This window comes from Argiope bruennichi, chromosome X1, assembly GCF_947563725.1.
Source record: "Argiope bruennichi chromosome X1, qqArgBrue1.1, whole genome shotgun sequence".
Classification (NCBI taxonomy): Eukaryota; Metazoa; Arthropoda; class Arachnida; order Araneae; family Araneidae; genus Argiope; species Argiope bruennichi.
This window is the reverse complement of record NC_079162.1, coordinates 89,895,663-89,912,519: the sequence shown is the minus strand read 5'-3', so window position 1 is coordinate 89,912,519 and position 16,857 is coordinate 89,895,663. Positions and strand designations below refer to the sequence as shown.

Below are 16,857 nucleotides of genomic sequence, written 5' to 3'. Positions count from 1 at the left end.
ATACACGCTGGAAGTCTGTTATAATAATGCATGCAATGCAGCAAAAATGATCATAACAGGATTCTCATAAAATGGGAGTCAAAGTAAAATAGAATAAAGAATGGTAATAATATTTTTAAATGACAAAACCAGACCAAATTGCTGTAATTTTAACTATGCAGACTGCTTTTGCTTACTTAGGTAACTGAACATTATGGAAAGTAGCAACTTTTTAGGTTGGACCATGTGAAGAACTAAAAAAGATAAACTAACAAATTTTCTGCTGAAGAGCATTCTCAATGGCTTCATTTTTTTCTTTTCCCCTCTCTCTCTCAAACTTCGAAAATATGCTTTCCTTGACAATTTGGTCAATGTTACACAAAAGCTCACTTAATTTTGGCCGATCATAAAAATTATACTCTTTGTATTATCAAAACTTGTATACAGTGCACTGCAAAATCCCTCGCAGTAACAGCATTCTTATTAAAAACCTTAAGCGTTCTATTGAATTTCAACTGCATTGTTCTTCAATACCACGATTCACAAATATTTTTTTAAAAACTTTCATATCAACAGCATCTTTACTCTGTACTTCACAGGCTGTATGATTATTATTATTTGGCATTTTTTGGATATCTATTATTGTTCTAGATGCTTTTCCCATATTAAAAAAGGTGGGGAAAATGTGACTGGATTTTTTTTGCCTGGTCAGAAAATAAAATTTCGGAGTTTGAGACTAGTTCTAATATTAAAAATAAATAAATGTCTTTCTACATGTTTACATTCATCAATGATTTAACTGAAAATATAAATCCATAACTGTATTTGTTACCGCTTCGTTGGCGCTTTTTGTTAAAGAATGTTGCAACCATGCGCTGCCTTGGCTTTAGCGATAAAATTTATGTAACCCCGCTGACATTGGATCAGCTTTCAAAACAGTTTCGTATTGAGTCGTTGCGGGGTCGGTGAACCTCGATGTAATAAAAAGTTGGCTTTCGAATTGTCGTTTGATTTTAAACAAGATTACAGTCCACTTATTAAAAAATTGAAATGAACCAACTTAAACTTATGGTAAATTCGTACCATAAAATTTGGTCCGCTCGCGGAGTTTGAATTTTAATTAAATTTCGATTTGAATAGTAAATAATAATGGAGAAAGACATTACTTCGTTAAATAGGAATCAAGGCGCAAATAACTAGACTATTAACATCAATAAAGGATCAGCAGTTAGAGGATGTTGAAATAGAAGAAATTAAAGTTAAATTGGATAAAGTGCATAAATTAAATCAACAGTTTGAACTTTTAAGACAAGACTACTACAAAGGTGTGAAAAAAGATGAAGATTTAGTGGAAATTCAAAATAAGTTTCGAGGATATCGACTCGGATTTCTTAAAATTGGAGGTAAGCTTAAAAAAAACTTTGATAATTGCATGCATGAAAATGGCAATGCAAAAATTAATAAATCTAATGATGTTAATATGAAGCTGCCAGAAATCCCATTACCAAAATTTTCGGATAATTTTGAGGAATGGAACATTTTTAAAGCCCAATTTGATTCGTTAATTTCTTCTAACAAACAACTTTCAGAGTCGCAAAAGCTTTATTATTTACAATCATGCTTAGTTGGAAGTGCGGCTCGGATGATATCGAATGACGATACATTTTATTCCTTAATGAAAGCTTTGGAAGATAGATTTGATAATAAAAGACTTATTGTTAATACTCAAATTAATGAAATATTTTCGATTGAAACGTTGCACAATGAAAGTGCCAAAGATTTAAGATCATTAGTTCATAATTAGTTAAGATCATTAAGATCATACATAAACATTTAAGAGCTCTAAAATTATTGGATTTAGATTTGGATAAACTAAGTGAAGCTATGTTGACTAATATTGTTATGCAGAAATTGGATAAAGAATCGCGTAAACAATTTGAAATGACTTTGACGTCAAATGAGCTAACTGATTGGGATACCTTTATAAAATTTATTGAAAAAAGATGTCAAATTTTAGAAAATTTGCAAAGTAATATCGTTCAACCACCAAAATCGAAATTTATTTCCCAAAGTTCTAAACCACGTACTTTAGTAACAAAGGTAAATGACACTTCATCAAAATGTCCTGTTTGTCGTCTACCAGCAAATCATCCTATCAATAAATGCAAAAGTTTTCTTGGTTTAAATGCTGTGGAACGTTTTAATATGGTTAAAAAACTCTCCTGTGTGTTGTGTTTAAAACCAGGGCACAAATTAGCTTTTTGTCGCCAATCTAAGTACTTGTGTAACATCTGCAATGGTAATCATAATTATCTCTTGCACAGACATAGCAAACCTTCGATCGGAGGGGAAAATATTACTTATTCCGAAGCAATTCCTTCGGAGCCGAGGACTGATTTATCCTCAACAGATGTGACCTTGGTCGATTCACAGCATACTTCCTCTGCCTGCTTACTTATAAAAAATAAAAGCGTTCTACTTCCAACTGCAATAGTACTTATTCAGAATATTTATGTCCACTTCTCAAGAATTAGAGTAATACTTGATAGCGCTTCTCAGGCAAATTTTGTAACAAAACAGTTTGCTGACAGCGCGAATTTATGAAGACAAAAAATAAATACATCGGTTTCTGGATTTGAAGGAATTTCTACTTCGATTGAATATGAGGCTGTTTCTAATATAGCCAATTGTAATGGATCTTTCTTTTTATAACAAGCCTTTTTTGTATTAGATAAAATTACGGATATGGTTCCGGCAACAAATGTTAATTTAGAAATTCTACAGGTTATGCTTGGTGATCCGGAATTTACACGGAGTTCCAAAATCGATGCCCTTTTGGGTGCTGAAACCTTATTTGAAACTGTTAAGGGTGAACAAATACGTTCATCTCTAAATTCGTTAATTTTTCAAAATACTGTATTTGGTTATGTCGCTGGTGGCTATGTAAATGCAAACAATCAGGAGCCATGTATTAATTTATGTAGTTTAGTTTCTCGAAATGAGAATATAGAAAAAGTAATCGAAAAATATTAGTGAAGAAAATAGTATTCTTAGTACTGAAGAAGAGTTTTGTGAGGAGCATTTTAAAGAAACCCACACTAGAAATAAGGATGGTCGATTCGTGGTTAAAATGCCGATGAAAGAAGGTTTGTTGGGTGATTCTAAAGCCTTAGCCAACGTTAAACTTAACTAAACAGTTAAGCGATTGCATAAGAATCAAATAATGCAAAATTTATATAAGGAATTTATTGCAGAATATGAAGGTTTGGGTCATATGGGAAAAGTGAATAATGACCTTTGTGAAGGATCGTATTATTAGCCGCATCATGGAGTTTACAAACCTGAAAGCTCAACCACAAAATTAAGGGTTGTATTTAATGTCAGTTCTCCTAGTACATCGGGACAAAGTTTAAATGATTTGCTTCTTGCCGGTGCAGTGAAAGAAAATATTTTTGAAATAATGACTAGATTTAGGACTTATAAATACGCATTTACGGCAGATATTAAGAAGATGTACCGTCAAATATTAATTGATGAAACACAAAATCTGCTAAAAATATTATGGAAGGATAATATGAATGAGTCTTTAACTACTTATCGTCTTAACACTGTCACTTACGGTACAAAATCGGCTCCATTCTTGGCCATTCGTTGTTTGAAGCAACTCGCTTTGGATGAAGCGAAAAAATTTCCCTTAGCTTCGCAAGTTACACTAACAGATGTATATATGGACGATTTTGTCTCAGGTGCTGCTACTTTAGAAGCAGCCCAGGAATTACTAAGGCAGTCGATACAAATGCTGCAAACTTGTGGCATGAAGCTTCATAAATGGACTTCAAATTCATCTGAACTCATAAATAATAGCTCTGAGGAAACTAACCAACAATATTTTCTCGTTGATCGACATTCTTCAATAAAAGCTTTAGGTCTGAATTGGCAACCAAAAGAAGATTATTTTCTTTTTAAGATAGACTTAAAGATCAAGCCTTTCTACACTAAAAGAGACGTTATCAGTTATCGCTCGTATGTATGATCCATTAGGTCTCGTTGGTCCTGTTATTACAAAGGCCAAAATTTTTATGCAAAAATTATGAATCCAACAATTGAACTGGGAAGATACTCTCCCCCAGTCAATTCAGCCAGAATGGTCGAATTTTGTGACATCTTTGAAAGTCATCGAAAATCTCAAAGTTCTTTGACATATCTTGACAGAATCTTATGAAAGAACTGTTATAGTAGGTTATGCTAATGCTTCTGAAGCTGCTTTCGGAGCGGTAGTTTATATGAAATATAATATGGAAGATGGCACAGCTGTCAATAAACTTATTGCCAGTAAATCAAAAGTCGCTCCCATTAAAGTAATTTCGATCCCTCGTTTGGAGTTGTCAGCGTGTCTCCTTCTTTCGCAGTTGATAGAAAGAATTCGTCTTTCTCTTCAGATGCTAATCAGTGAAACAAACTGTTACACAGATTCAACAATTGCACTTGCCTGGATAAAAACACCTCCATATAAACTAAAAACTTTTGTTGCTACTCGGGTATCAAAGATACAAACCCACAAAAAACTTCCAGTGGAAACATATTTCTTCCCAACTTAATCCTGCAGATATAATATCTAGAGGTTTGAACCCTCATGAACTCTTAACCAACGATTTATGGTGGTGTGGTCCTGACTATTTACCAGACTCTACAAAACATTCTAGTGTTGAACTTGATGAGTCTGTAATTTCAGATGAACAATATCTGACTGAACTTAAATCACAGTCAAACATTAGTTTATCTTCTGTAAACAATATTTCATTTCTTGAGGACTTTTTAGTCATAACTAATGACTATTTAAAATTAACTCGTGTATTTAGTTTTCTTTGCAGGTTTTTATTCAATATTAAGAATAAAACAAAAATTACCGGTCCAATCACAAATAGTGAATTGGAAAGAGCAAAAAGGAAATTAATGGAGATTATTCAGGTAAGTGAATTTTATAAAGAGATAAAGGCCCTAAAAACGGAGTAACTTTGAAGAAGGGTCCCATCGGTCATTTAAATGCCTTTTTAGATGCAGACAATTTGTTAAGAGTAGGTGGTAGATTGGTTCATGCAGATGTTAGTTATAATCACAAACATCAGATAATACTGCCTAAAAAGCACAAAATTACCACTCTAATTTTCCAGTATTATCACTTAAGGAATTTTCACGCGGGACGTCAATCATTATTACATTTTGTTCGGCAAGAATTTTGGCCCATTGGATCCAAAAATATCGCAAGAAAGGTTGTGCACAACTGTATAACTTGTTTTAGGTGCAAACCTACTCCCTTAGACCAATTAATGGGGAATTTACCTCCAAAGCGAGTAAATCCCAACTCTGTATTTTCTAACACAGGTGTAGACTTTTGTAGTCCATTTTTGATAAAGGTACAAAAAAAAAAAAAAAAAAAGGGTAAATTACACAAGGTGTATGTAGCTATTTTCGTTTGCCTGGTCACTAAGGCTATACATCTTGAAATAGTTTTTGACCTGACATCACAAGCATTTATTGCTTGTCTGAAAAGATTCTTCTCACGTCGAGGGAAATGCTCAACCTTATTTAGTGACAATAGTAAAACCTTTATAGGAGCCAACAAAGAATTGTAAAAACTCGTTTCACTTGTTAATTTTCCTGATGAAAATTTATCCAGGTTTTTGGCAATGGAAAATCTCCTGGAAATTTCTTCCCCCCTCGCGCCCCTAATTTCGGAGGACTCTGGGGTTAAGTCCTTCAAGCATCATCTAAAAAGAACTGTTGCTGATGAAAATTATTTTATGAGGAATTTTTAACTGTTGTTACTCAAACAGAAGGCATCCTAAACTCAAGACCTATTTTACCTTTATCTTCCAATGCTTCGGATTTAGAACCATTAACTCCAGGCCATTTTTTAATAGGCAGGCCCATAAATTCTATCCCAGAGCCTTCAGTAATAAATGAACTAGACAGTAAACTAACCCGTTGGCAAAGACTGACAAAAATAGAACAAATCTGGAAACGCTGGTCTATTGACTATTTAAATCATTTGCAAGACCGAAAAAAATGGCGGTTTTCAAAAAATAATATTAAGGAAAATGATATGGTTTCACTAAAGGAGGATAACCTTCCACCTTTTAAATGGTGTAATAAGCCAAGTTATTCCCGGACATGACGGTAAAATTCGTGTTGTAATTGTCAAAACTAAAAATGGTCATTTTAAAAGACCAATCTCTAAAATTTACCTCCTACTCATTCAAACTTGATTTTCTAATCTGTATATACATATAAAAAAAAACTATGTTGTTCTGTACATATTCAAATGTTTATTTTCTATTTTTACATATTTAATTGTACATTTATGGTTCATACTTATTTATATTTCTATGTCCTTTTTGATATATGTTTTCATGTTTGAACTCGGAAAAAAAAATATTTTGTTGTATATTGTTGATTATAACTTTGAATCCTGAATTGTAACTTGTGTTGCATAAACACGCAACGCGGCGCGGAATGTTACCGCTTCGTTGGCGCTTTTTGTTAAAGAATGTTGCAACCATGCGCTGACTTGGCTTCAGCGATAAAATTTATTGTAACCCTGCTGACATGGGATCAGCTTTCAAAACAGTTTCGTACTGAGTCATTGCGGCGTCGGGGAACCTCGAAGAAATAAAAAGTTGGCTTTCGAATTGTCGTTTGATTTTAAATAAGATTACAGACCACTTATTAAAAAATTGAAATGAACTAGCTTAAACTTATGGTAAATTCGTACCAGTATTAAAACAGAAGCTATTCTCCAATTATATGTATTTTTGAAAATCAGAAATGAATATGAAATACATAATCTTCTTTAACAATGAACACTTCATTGACATGGAAATTTAAAAATAATGCTCGACATCATGTTATATACAAACGTTTATTCGCATTTATATGCAAGAGAGTTGAACTTATGGATAACCTTTTGGTCAATTCCTATTAATGTCATTTCTTGAATTCTAGCACAAAAAAGTCAATTTAATAATGCAAAAAAAGGTGAATTACAATTGAATTAAAGTTAGTATTTTTTATTTTATATCATTAATATTGTCTGGATAAATGTTTTGAAGATACATAACAAGATACCACAGTTTACTTAAGAGTTCTTTATTATCACTTAAGAAAAACCACATTGCAAAATTTAATTTAAAAACAATTTAATTGAAATTGAAATAAATAATTTAGGGGTTTGTTTGTTTTTTTGTTACTAACATTGCCAACTATTCAATACAAATTATTTCTTTAAATGTGTTAATTAACATATTTCTTTTAAATGTGTCACAATACATACAATTAAGAAATGCAAGGGAATGTCTAAAAGAAAGGCATGAAAATTAGTTCCCCAAAGAGATGCAGTTCTTTTTTATTTTACTAAAAGGGAAATGGATCAATTCTAAAATTATTCAAAATATATAACTAATAACACAATTGCCATATGGTAGCAAAACATTTTCATTATAATGACCACCACTGATCATTGCCACCAGGAGTTGTAACCTAATATTTCAACAGTTAACTGTAATGCAATGCATATATTGGAATGTTATGTAAATAAATGGCAATATATTATTCTGTCTATAAAATTTGAAAGATTTAACAAGATTAACCTCTTGGATTCCGTTGTTTTCTGATGAATACATTGATGCCATTTTTTTAGAAATATGTAATTTCATTCCAGACATGTTTTATATTTGCATTACACATTTTAAAAATATTCAGAATGTTAGTTTTTAGCTTTTGACAAAAAATGTAAAGGTAAACGTTTATACTATTTAAATACTATAAAAACAAATTTGAACTCATTTTAATATACAAAACAAGCACAGAATAACTGCATCCCAATAAGTGCTGTTCAATGAAATTTAGTTAACAGAAATACAGTGAGCAAATTTTCATAAACTTACATATGATAAACTTAGTATTTCAAGAGTATTGCCACAGGCTAAAAGCCTTTCTGTAAATTTGCAAGCATCCTCAATCTTTTCATTAGTCTTCTCAAAGATGTGATAAGTATCCATGATTTGAAGCTCTTGAGAAGAGTGTATTGAATCGAGTTCTTTCAAAAGCTGTTCTTTCCTTTTCTCCAATAAAGCTTTAAAGCTTTGGAATGTTTCCTTTTGAGAAGCATAAAAATTATTTACAATACACAAAACATACAGACATGCATTTACAAATATAAAATAATTATTCAACTGGATTTCGTCAATTAAATTACCATTTTGTATTGTTATTAAACTACAGTAGTAGTTACATATTTCAGACTAATAGCATTGTAAAGAGTTGATGTACAACAAATTTAAAATGTTTAGAACACATACTAAAATTTAAAATTTTAAAAGTGCAAAGCAAAGATCCTGCCTAGCTAAGCTTATATGATTAAGTTGTCAAAAATATTTTAATTAAAATTCACTAAAATTATCATTTGTTCTATTGCAAACACCAGATCCAGCAGAAATGCTTACAAATAAACCCATTCAAAAATGTAATATTCAGAAATATTTAATATATAATTTTATACTTGATATGCTAATATAACAGACTCGCAGTTTTAAAGCATATCAAAACACAAAAGCAAAACAGGCGTTCCACCCTCACCACCTCATTTCTACAACTTACCAAGCAAATGATGCAAATACAGGATGGTTTTGGAATTCAGAGTGAGGGAGGTTGGGAGGAGAGAAACCACCTAACATTTCAAATTTTGCAGCTCAACTGCAAGCTAATTAGAATTGCAACTTTTTACTCTCAACCCTGCTGTTCTGTTCAGGTCTACATGACTTGAAATAAAATTTTACCTTCGTAAAAATATATAGTACAGGGATATTTTCATGAAACTTCTTGACATCTTTGGTAAATAATATGAACATGTACTCCTAGAGGGATTTAGGTTTATTCTTATTTCGAAGGAATATTTTTCAATTTATACCTAATTAGCAGTACCCGCACAGCGTTGCCCATGGCATAACATTCAAGAGGAAACATTAGCTTTAATCGTAAGTCTACCTCCACCCGATACGACTTGAGCATCTTTTGTAACAACAAAGAAAAATATATTTAGAAATCAAAAATAACTACAAAAACTTTTTATATAGCACACATTCAGAAATACTGGTTAAGCTTTGATACACAGTCATTTGGCGCCTTGCGAGGTTGGCAATTTTTCGGTGTTGCTTTTACTACCATTACGCTATTGCTGCAGTTCGCGCCACATTCTGCCATTTCGATAAAATTTGGCGATAATTTTTTTTTTTTTTTTTTGGCGAAAATAACTGTATATCAAAGCTGTTCAGAAATATTTAGACTACTAAAAAGGTAAAAATATATGTTCATAGACAAAACAATACACTAAAAATATGCAGTAGAAAATCTGTTTTGAAATTTAAAAATATACAAATAAGTCATTGTACCCAATGTTCCACACTTATTTATCAACTCTATATAATTTGATATGAAAATAAAATTCAGCTTGCTTCGGAATGTTTCTTTGTAAACTATATTTGGCTGTTTTTCCTCCGGTGCCGAGGCAAAAAGATTGTTTGGTTGCAACTCTGGAAAGTGCCACATAAAGTTGCCCACGAGAAAAACATTCCTCGCTTAAGTCAATTCCAGCAGTGTGAAACATTTGTCCTTGAAATAATTAAAATCGCAATTTTAAAACTCCTTTTTTTTTATATGATTTCAATATAATAAAACCTTCCCCAATAAATGCCCTACAAAATGGTATAAATATCTCCCATATCAGTTAATTTTTGGGGGCATAATGAGTTTTGAATCGCTGTTTAAAATCAGACATAAACAAAGAAATGTATCGCATATGCATACCACAGCTCCTGCTATTTGCGCATGCGCAGTTTGAAGTTTTCGCACATGCGTGGATAAGTATTACGCATACGCGAATCGTAGTAGGAAAATAATTAAAATTGCAATTATAAAACTTTTTTTTTACTTTGATATGATTTGAATATACTAAAACATTCCCCAATAAATGCCCTACAAAATAGTACAAATATCTCCATTATCAATTAACTGTTTCTAGAGTTTTTCTGGTATAAACATACAGACGCTTTCAGGAGACTACATTTTATACTATGTATAGATTATAGTTCCGGTCAATATGACCCAATGCAAAAAATAACTTATTTTTACTCGTACATGTTTGCTTTTATTTCGGTGTCATGTAAACTAGCGCCACCTTTATTTATTTATTTTTGATAAAGTTTCTTTTGAATGTGATATTGTGGCAATAGATATTAAGATAGAAATAAAAAGATGGTGTTTTGTTAACAGTTTGTTTTAATTTAAAAATAAGTTATAAGTAAATACTTAGAACAGTATCTACTTCGAAGATGAATAATTTGGGTAAAATTATTAGAAGCACGAAACTATTTGGGGCAATTTAAAAGAAAAGAATAACAATAGTTTCTCTAATTTATCCGTTTTCGAAACCTGTTTCGTTGACGTATGTGTTTGGTCACATGACAAGAGAGCGCGTGCAAGGTCCAAAAGTTGATACGATTGGCAGGGAGCCAATCTCTTTGCTATTATTGCAACGTTTCTTTTTTTCAGCTGTAGTTCACTTTCACGTAAACTGTAAAAGAGTTGTGCCTGCGAATGCGAGAAAAAATGGCGAATCGCAGAAATTTGAATCACGCTGATATAGCTAAATTAATAGAAGCTTCTGATAACGAAGTGGCGGAGTATGAAAATCATACAAGTGATGAAATTCAGAATGAAAGTTCTGACAATGATTTTGATACCGATATTCAAGTCCAAGTCCACGAATCATAAAATAAAGTGGTAATTGGATCCGCTGCAATATTCTTCTCAAACAGCTGCTAATATTATAAAAACTACTCCAGGGGTCACAAGATATGCCACGGCAAGGATATCAGATGTAAAAAGTGCATTGAGGTAGTATTCAATTCTACATTTGAAAACGAAATCATAAATATGATTAATATTGAAAGAGAAAGTTTATGGAAGAAAATGGAAAAATATTGAAAGTAAGACGTTTCAAGCGTATATTGGATCATTGTTAGCTGGTGTTTATAAATCATATGCAGAATGAACAAAAAGCTTATGGGATAAAGAAACTGGCAGAAACAAATTTCGTGCGACAATGTCCCTCGAAACATTTTGCACCATATTGAGAGTTGTTCGTTTTGATAATAAATCCATTCGTCAAGAAAGAAGAAATTTGGATAAATTAGCTGCAGTGCGAGAGATATTCGGGAAAAGTGGATAGAAATTCTACCAAAATTATGTAATCTTGAAATTATGAAAATATTACTATAGATGAACAATTAGTAGGATTTCGAGGCCGATGTCCTTTCAAACAGTATATACCAGGGGTGGCGAACCTTGATGGATCAACGTGAAATTTTTTTCTAAAGAAATGTATACTAAGGTATGGACGTGCCATCAAAAAAATTTTGACTTGTAATTACTGAAAAGATAAAACTAAATACTTATAACCCAAAAATCTTTATTTACTATGAAAAAAAATACATTTTGCAATGTATAGTAGTAGATGTTTTAGTTACAAGCGTAATTCAAATTAAAGTAACATTAGTGTGACTTCCGTTGTTACAGATTAGATGACAACCTATATTAGGATTGTAAGATGTTATTTTTATCAGAATGCATGCTGAATTGGAGTCATCTGCCAAACGGTTTCTAACGAGTCTTTAATGTTATTTATCTCTAAAAATAATGACTTGCAGGCATAGGTAGATGAAACTATGGTTAAAATAGCATGAGCCAGCTTCTTCAAATATGTCTGGAATCGAATTGTTCGAAAATTTCGTTCCCGGCATTTTTACTTATTTTGCTTGTTTATCCTTGTTTCAATGAATTCCAACTTTTTCCTTGTTTCGATAAATTTTTGAATCCATATTGAACAAGACTGGAAATCAATCGGTTGCATTTCAAATTATTCAATTTCCAACCAATCGAATTGGGGAAAGTTCAGTTTATCAAATAGTCATATGCAAACCGTTTTAATCAGTGGTGTGCCCAAAATATTGTATGGCGTGTTACTGGTTCCCATCCCTGATATATAACCAAGTAAACCATCTAAATATGGACTTGATGCGACAGTAAAACTTCATATGTACTGAAAACACAAATTTATACTGGAAAAGAACAAGGGTCAAAACCAGAGAAAAATCAGGGAATGTGAGTAGTGTGTGATCTTACTTATGGGCATTCGGGGCACAATATTACATGTGATAATTTTTTCATATCTTACAACTTAGGATAACTTCTAAAACGGAAAATGACTATGGCACCATTAGAAAAAATAAATCAGAACTTCCTGACCAAATGCCAAACAAAGAAGTTCACTGCTCCTTATTTTATTTTACAGAAGACAACATTTGTAAACTACATTCCAGAAAAGAATAAAAATGTTATTCTTATGAGCACTTTGCATCATGACAAAGAAGTTAGCAACAGACCTGACAAAAAACCATTAATGATCCTAGATTATAATTCAAGGGGCTGTGGATACTCTTGATCAACTTTTAAACACATACACTTGTAAAAGAAAAACAAATCGCTGGCTCTTGATAGTATTCTATAACATGCTTGATATTTCTGCATGCAATGCATTTGTTCTATTTATTTCAATACATAGTGAATGGAACAAAAACAAATTGACTAAACGAATGCTATTTTTGGACGAACTGGGAAAATCACTCAATTTTACGCACATTGAAGCAAGGCCACACCTACCAAGAAGTGAGGACTCAAAAATAGTGAAACGAATACAGAGAAAAAGGGAAAACGTACCATCGAGATCTGCTGAGAAAACTCCATTGTGTGTCAAACATGCAAGTTCTGTCAATCAAGCAATGACAGCAAAACTAATATGTTATGTTGCAATTGAATCACATTTTCAAATCTCATGTAAAATATTAGTGTTCAAATTGTAAATAAGTTTTAATTTTGAATATTTTTCTGTTTTTATAGATGCTTTTTATTATTGTAAGTTTCAATTTCAAATGTTTTTTGTTATTTTTATAACTGTTTTGTATTATTAGATCTATTTTTAAACTTATATTACTATTGTTTAAATCCTTTCTTAAATGGCACCTGTCAATTACTGCAAGAAAAGTGAGTTTTCTGAATCGGGTCATATTGATCCGAACGCTACATACGTGAAGTATATATGAACAGAACAGCAGGATTAATCTGGACATGATACAGGCTTGGAATAAAAAAAGGCAGAACTTCATAAAATAATGAATTGTTAAAAGAAGTATGATCTACTGAACATTAAAATTGATAAATTTAGATAAAAATGAACTACATATAGAAGAATATAGTAGAATTATTACACAAAAATAAAATCAACCTCAAGATAAGACCGACGAATTCGATTCCATAAACGCTGCAATCCCTGGAAATGTGTCATTTCATCTAATCACATTTAATTAATTTTTTTTTAATTTCATTCTAATAGCAACAAAATATCAAGTAATATCTCAAAACTCTTCACAAACTTTATAGTATAATATTCTACAAGTTTTTGAAAATATTTCTAATTTGTTTTACAGTGTTTTTCTTTTAGAATTATTTTAACTCCAATGAATAAGTTTCTAGCAACAGCTAATTAATTCGCAACCTATCTTTTGAAAAATTATTTTTACTTCAAACAGAACATAAGGATTAAAGTTGTCTTCAATAAAATATTAAAATATCAATATCAAAAAATATTTCTAGTATTTCCAAAAGTTAATAAGTACTAATAAACTGCAGCTTTTGAAAGTCTTTCTAAAATACATTGAGTTGTGAAAGCAAAAACAGTAAAGGCAAATTTACTTCAATATGAGACTTGGCATTGTCCCGTTGCATTTCAAGTTCAGACAAGTGAGAATTCAATACAGAAGTTGCTTCATCACAGAACTGTACTTTGCTTTTGCTTTCTGTAATTAAGTTTTGGAGTTCTTCTCTTTGCTTCTGTTCAGCATCAACAGCTTTCTCATAGCAATGTTCAGGTTGCTTATGATCTACAACCATACATTCATTGCAAATAGGGACCTAACAAAAAGAAAAAAAGAAAAAAAACATTTCAGGAATTTCTATCAAATTAAGAAGTACATAAATATTTTAATAAAAACATTATTCCATGAATTATTAAAATTTCCACTGAAAGTAACAGTCTACAGGACTTAAAAACTTGTTTTAAAGACAATAATTAGAAGCTTGGAATATATAATAAGCTTTGTTACAGATATTCATTTTTAATATTCTCAGATAAACATCAATAAAGATTAAATTTTCATTGAAACAGCTTTCAAAACCCAGGTCTCTGAAACTTGCATGTAATAATAATTTTTATTATACAGATATATATAAATAATAGAGGAACTATAAAAAATTAGCAAATCTGAACACATCTGTTTAAATTCAACATAACCAAAAACTTATTTATTTGAAGTTATTTTTTTGAGACATGTATGTAAATATTCAAGTTTCATTTTTCACACAATATTGTTATTATATGATGCAACTTTTCTGGCAAATGCAGAGATAAAATCTAATAAAAAATCTAAAACAAACCTATCATTTTAAACATAGCACAGTGTCCTTTGATTTTATGGATATTTAGTATTGTGATGAAAAATGGGAATTCGCAAATGACTGAATAGCAACAAATTGCTAAATTTAGGGAGAAAAAATGCAAAAATATTTCTCATAACAAGTTGCATTTTATAATTTCCATAGAATCTTACATGGCATGTATGACAGTAATATTTCATCACTTCATCGGGATGAGAGGCACAAGCAACAGGTTTATGGATAGTAGTAAAGTTTTCGCCACCACCTTTCATCTCATCAAAAGACAGTACCTAAGAAAAAGAATAATTCTGATAAAGTAATCAGTTTAAATATTTTCTCACAATAGGAAAAATGGGAGAGAAAAATACATACTTTATGACTTTCAAAACATCTCATAAACTGATGAGCAGTGACACAGTTTGGACATAGAAATGTTGCACATTCAGTGCAACGAGCAACAGCAGTCTCCTTTGCTTTGCAGCTGGTACACACAATTTGGGTTTTTTCCATAGCTTTTAAGTCAATTCTGTTACAAGCTATGTAATCCAGGGGCAATCCTGAAATTCCTTTCCCATTAACCTGGAAAAAATACATTTTTTTTTTAAGATTAAAACTTCCAAAATATCAAAACACATGAAAAGGTTAGATGAGAACCTAACAAAATGAAAGCAATAAAATGCACCTCCGTTTCCTGTCCACAAACTGGACATTCCAGAGTATTTTGCACAAATCCATTTTCAGAGAGACGCTTCTTTAGGCATTCTTCACAGAAAACATGCAGACAGCTTAAAACTCTTGGCTGCTCAAATTTTGATTTGCATATGTGGCAACCATCTGTTACATCTTCTTCACAAGACGCAAGTGCCATATCTTGCGACGCCATCACATAACTATAAAAGAGAGAAGTAGAACATTCATTAATGAATATAACTATTGAATTATAAGTAGCTTATTTTTCATAATATCCTTTAACTTTTATGAGCAGCTTCCTCTGCTTTCTTACTTCCCAACACTGGAGGGAGAGGGAATTAAAGAGGAAAAAAATGAAATGGAGATTGCAATATTCTACATCAACTCAAAAAGGTCCCTTAACATTTTATGAAAGATCAAAAAGTGTAAGGAATTGAAATATTTTATGGACTCAAAAAGCTAAACCCACAAAATTTATAGAATTTTAATAGAATTTCTTCTTGAATTAACATAAATAACATTCGTTCAGGGTAAAATATATGAGCCATTTACAAAATAAATTAATTTCACTTTTTGCATTTTAGTGCCAAAGCAGTTCCACATCCCTACTATTCTAATTAGGCTATTTCACATTTTTCTACCAAACTACTGTTCATTAACAACAAAAGATGGTTGCAAGGATTTGACTATACATTTCATTTACCCCAAAATGCAGATCAAAAGCGAAGGGCATTGAAGATCAATAAAAAAAATCAAGAGATTAATTTAACACATGCATGTGTCTAGTTAAATCTATTATCATGGTGAAATTTCATATTAATATGTTGTGGAAGTTTAGAAAGTAAACAACAAATGGAGTATCAACCCTTGACATGAGCAATTTAAAATCATGCAACTGCTCTCATGTAGTTTAAAAAAAGGAACACTGCAGATTCAATCAATCAACAAGGGTTTAAATATTCCATATTAGCAGAAACTGCCTGAATTACGAAATCCATTCAGTTCAATCCGCATTAAAAAAAAGAATAAAATGCTTTATCTTTAACGGAATAAAATAAATCTTGAATAGTAAAACATAAAAAGGAGAGAACATTTTATTCAAGGCAAGAAAATATTTAGTGGTACTTAATTTCAAAAAAAAAAAATCAATCTAGCTCATTGTCTTTTCACAATTTTTTTTAAAGAAACCAACCTCATAAAAATATTTTTAAAAATTTCACTTATGTCCAAAAAAGTTTTTTTTTTAATTTTATACATTTTAATCTTCAATTCACTACATAAATACAACAGAATCTTGAAATCAATTTTTCCCATTACAGCTTTATATATTGAATATTCCCCATTTACACTGCAGGTGTCACCAGGCAAATAGAATCAGAATTTAAATTTTTAATTAATCATCAAGTTACGAAAAAATTAAAATGTACTATAATCAAGAATAAACAAAGAATGGGGATAAAAAAATTTATTAAAAAATTCCATCTTTATAAATATGAAGCAAGTTAAAGAAAGGTTTTTAAAAATTGTAAAATAAGATACAGACCTTATTAAATCATCCAGTGTCATATAAAACCCCATGGTTAA

At 31.2% G+C, this 16,857-nt stretch overlaps 1 protein-coding gene across 1 annotated transcript in view; it reads right to left on the bottom strand.

Moving 5' to 3' along the window:
* LOC129959532 (brain tumor protein-like) overlaps positions 1-16,857 on the bottom strand; it is a 53,524-nt gene that overhangs the window by 16,470 nt on the left and 20,197 nt on the right. Inside the window, exons 2-6 of the mRNA XM_056072409.1 lie at positions 15,266-15,473; positions 14,956-15,162; positions 14,757-14,873; positions 13,843-14,061; positions 7,923-8,132 (exon numbers count right to left, since the gene is read on the bottom strand). Coding sequence (XP_055928384.1) covers positions 7,923-8,132; positions 13,843-14,061; positions 14,757-14,873; positions 14,956-15,162; positions 15,266-15,466 — 954 coding nt within the window. The 5' untranslated portion in view covers positions 15,467-15,473. The remainder of the gene's footprint in view (positions 1-7,922; positions 8,133-13,842; positions 14,062-14,756; positions 14,874-14,955; positions 15,163-15,265; positions 15,474-16,857) is intronic.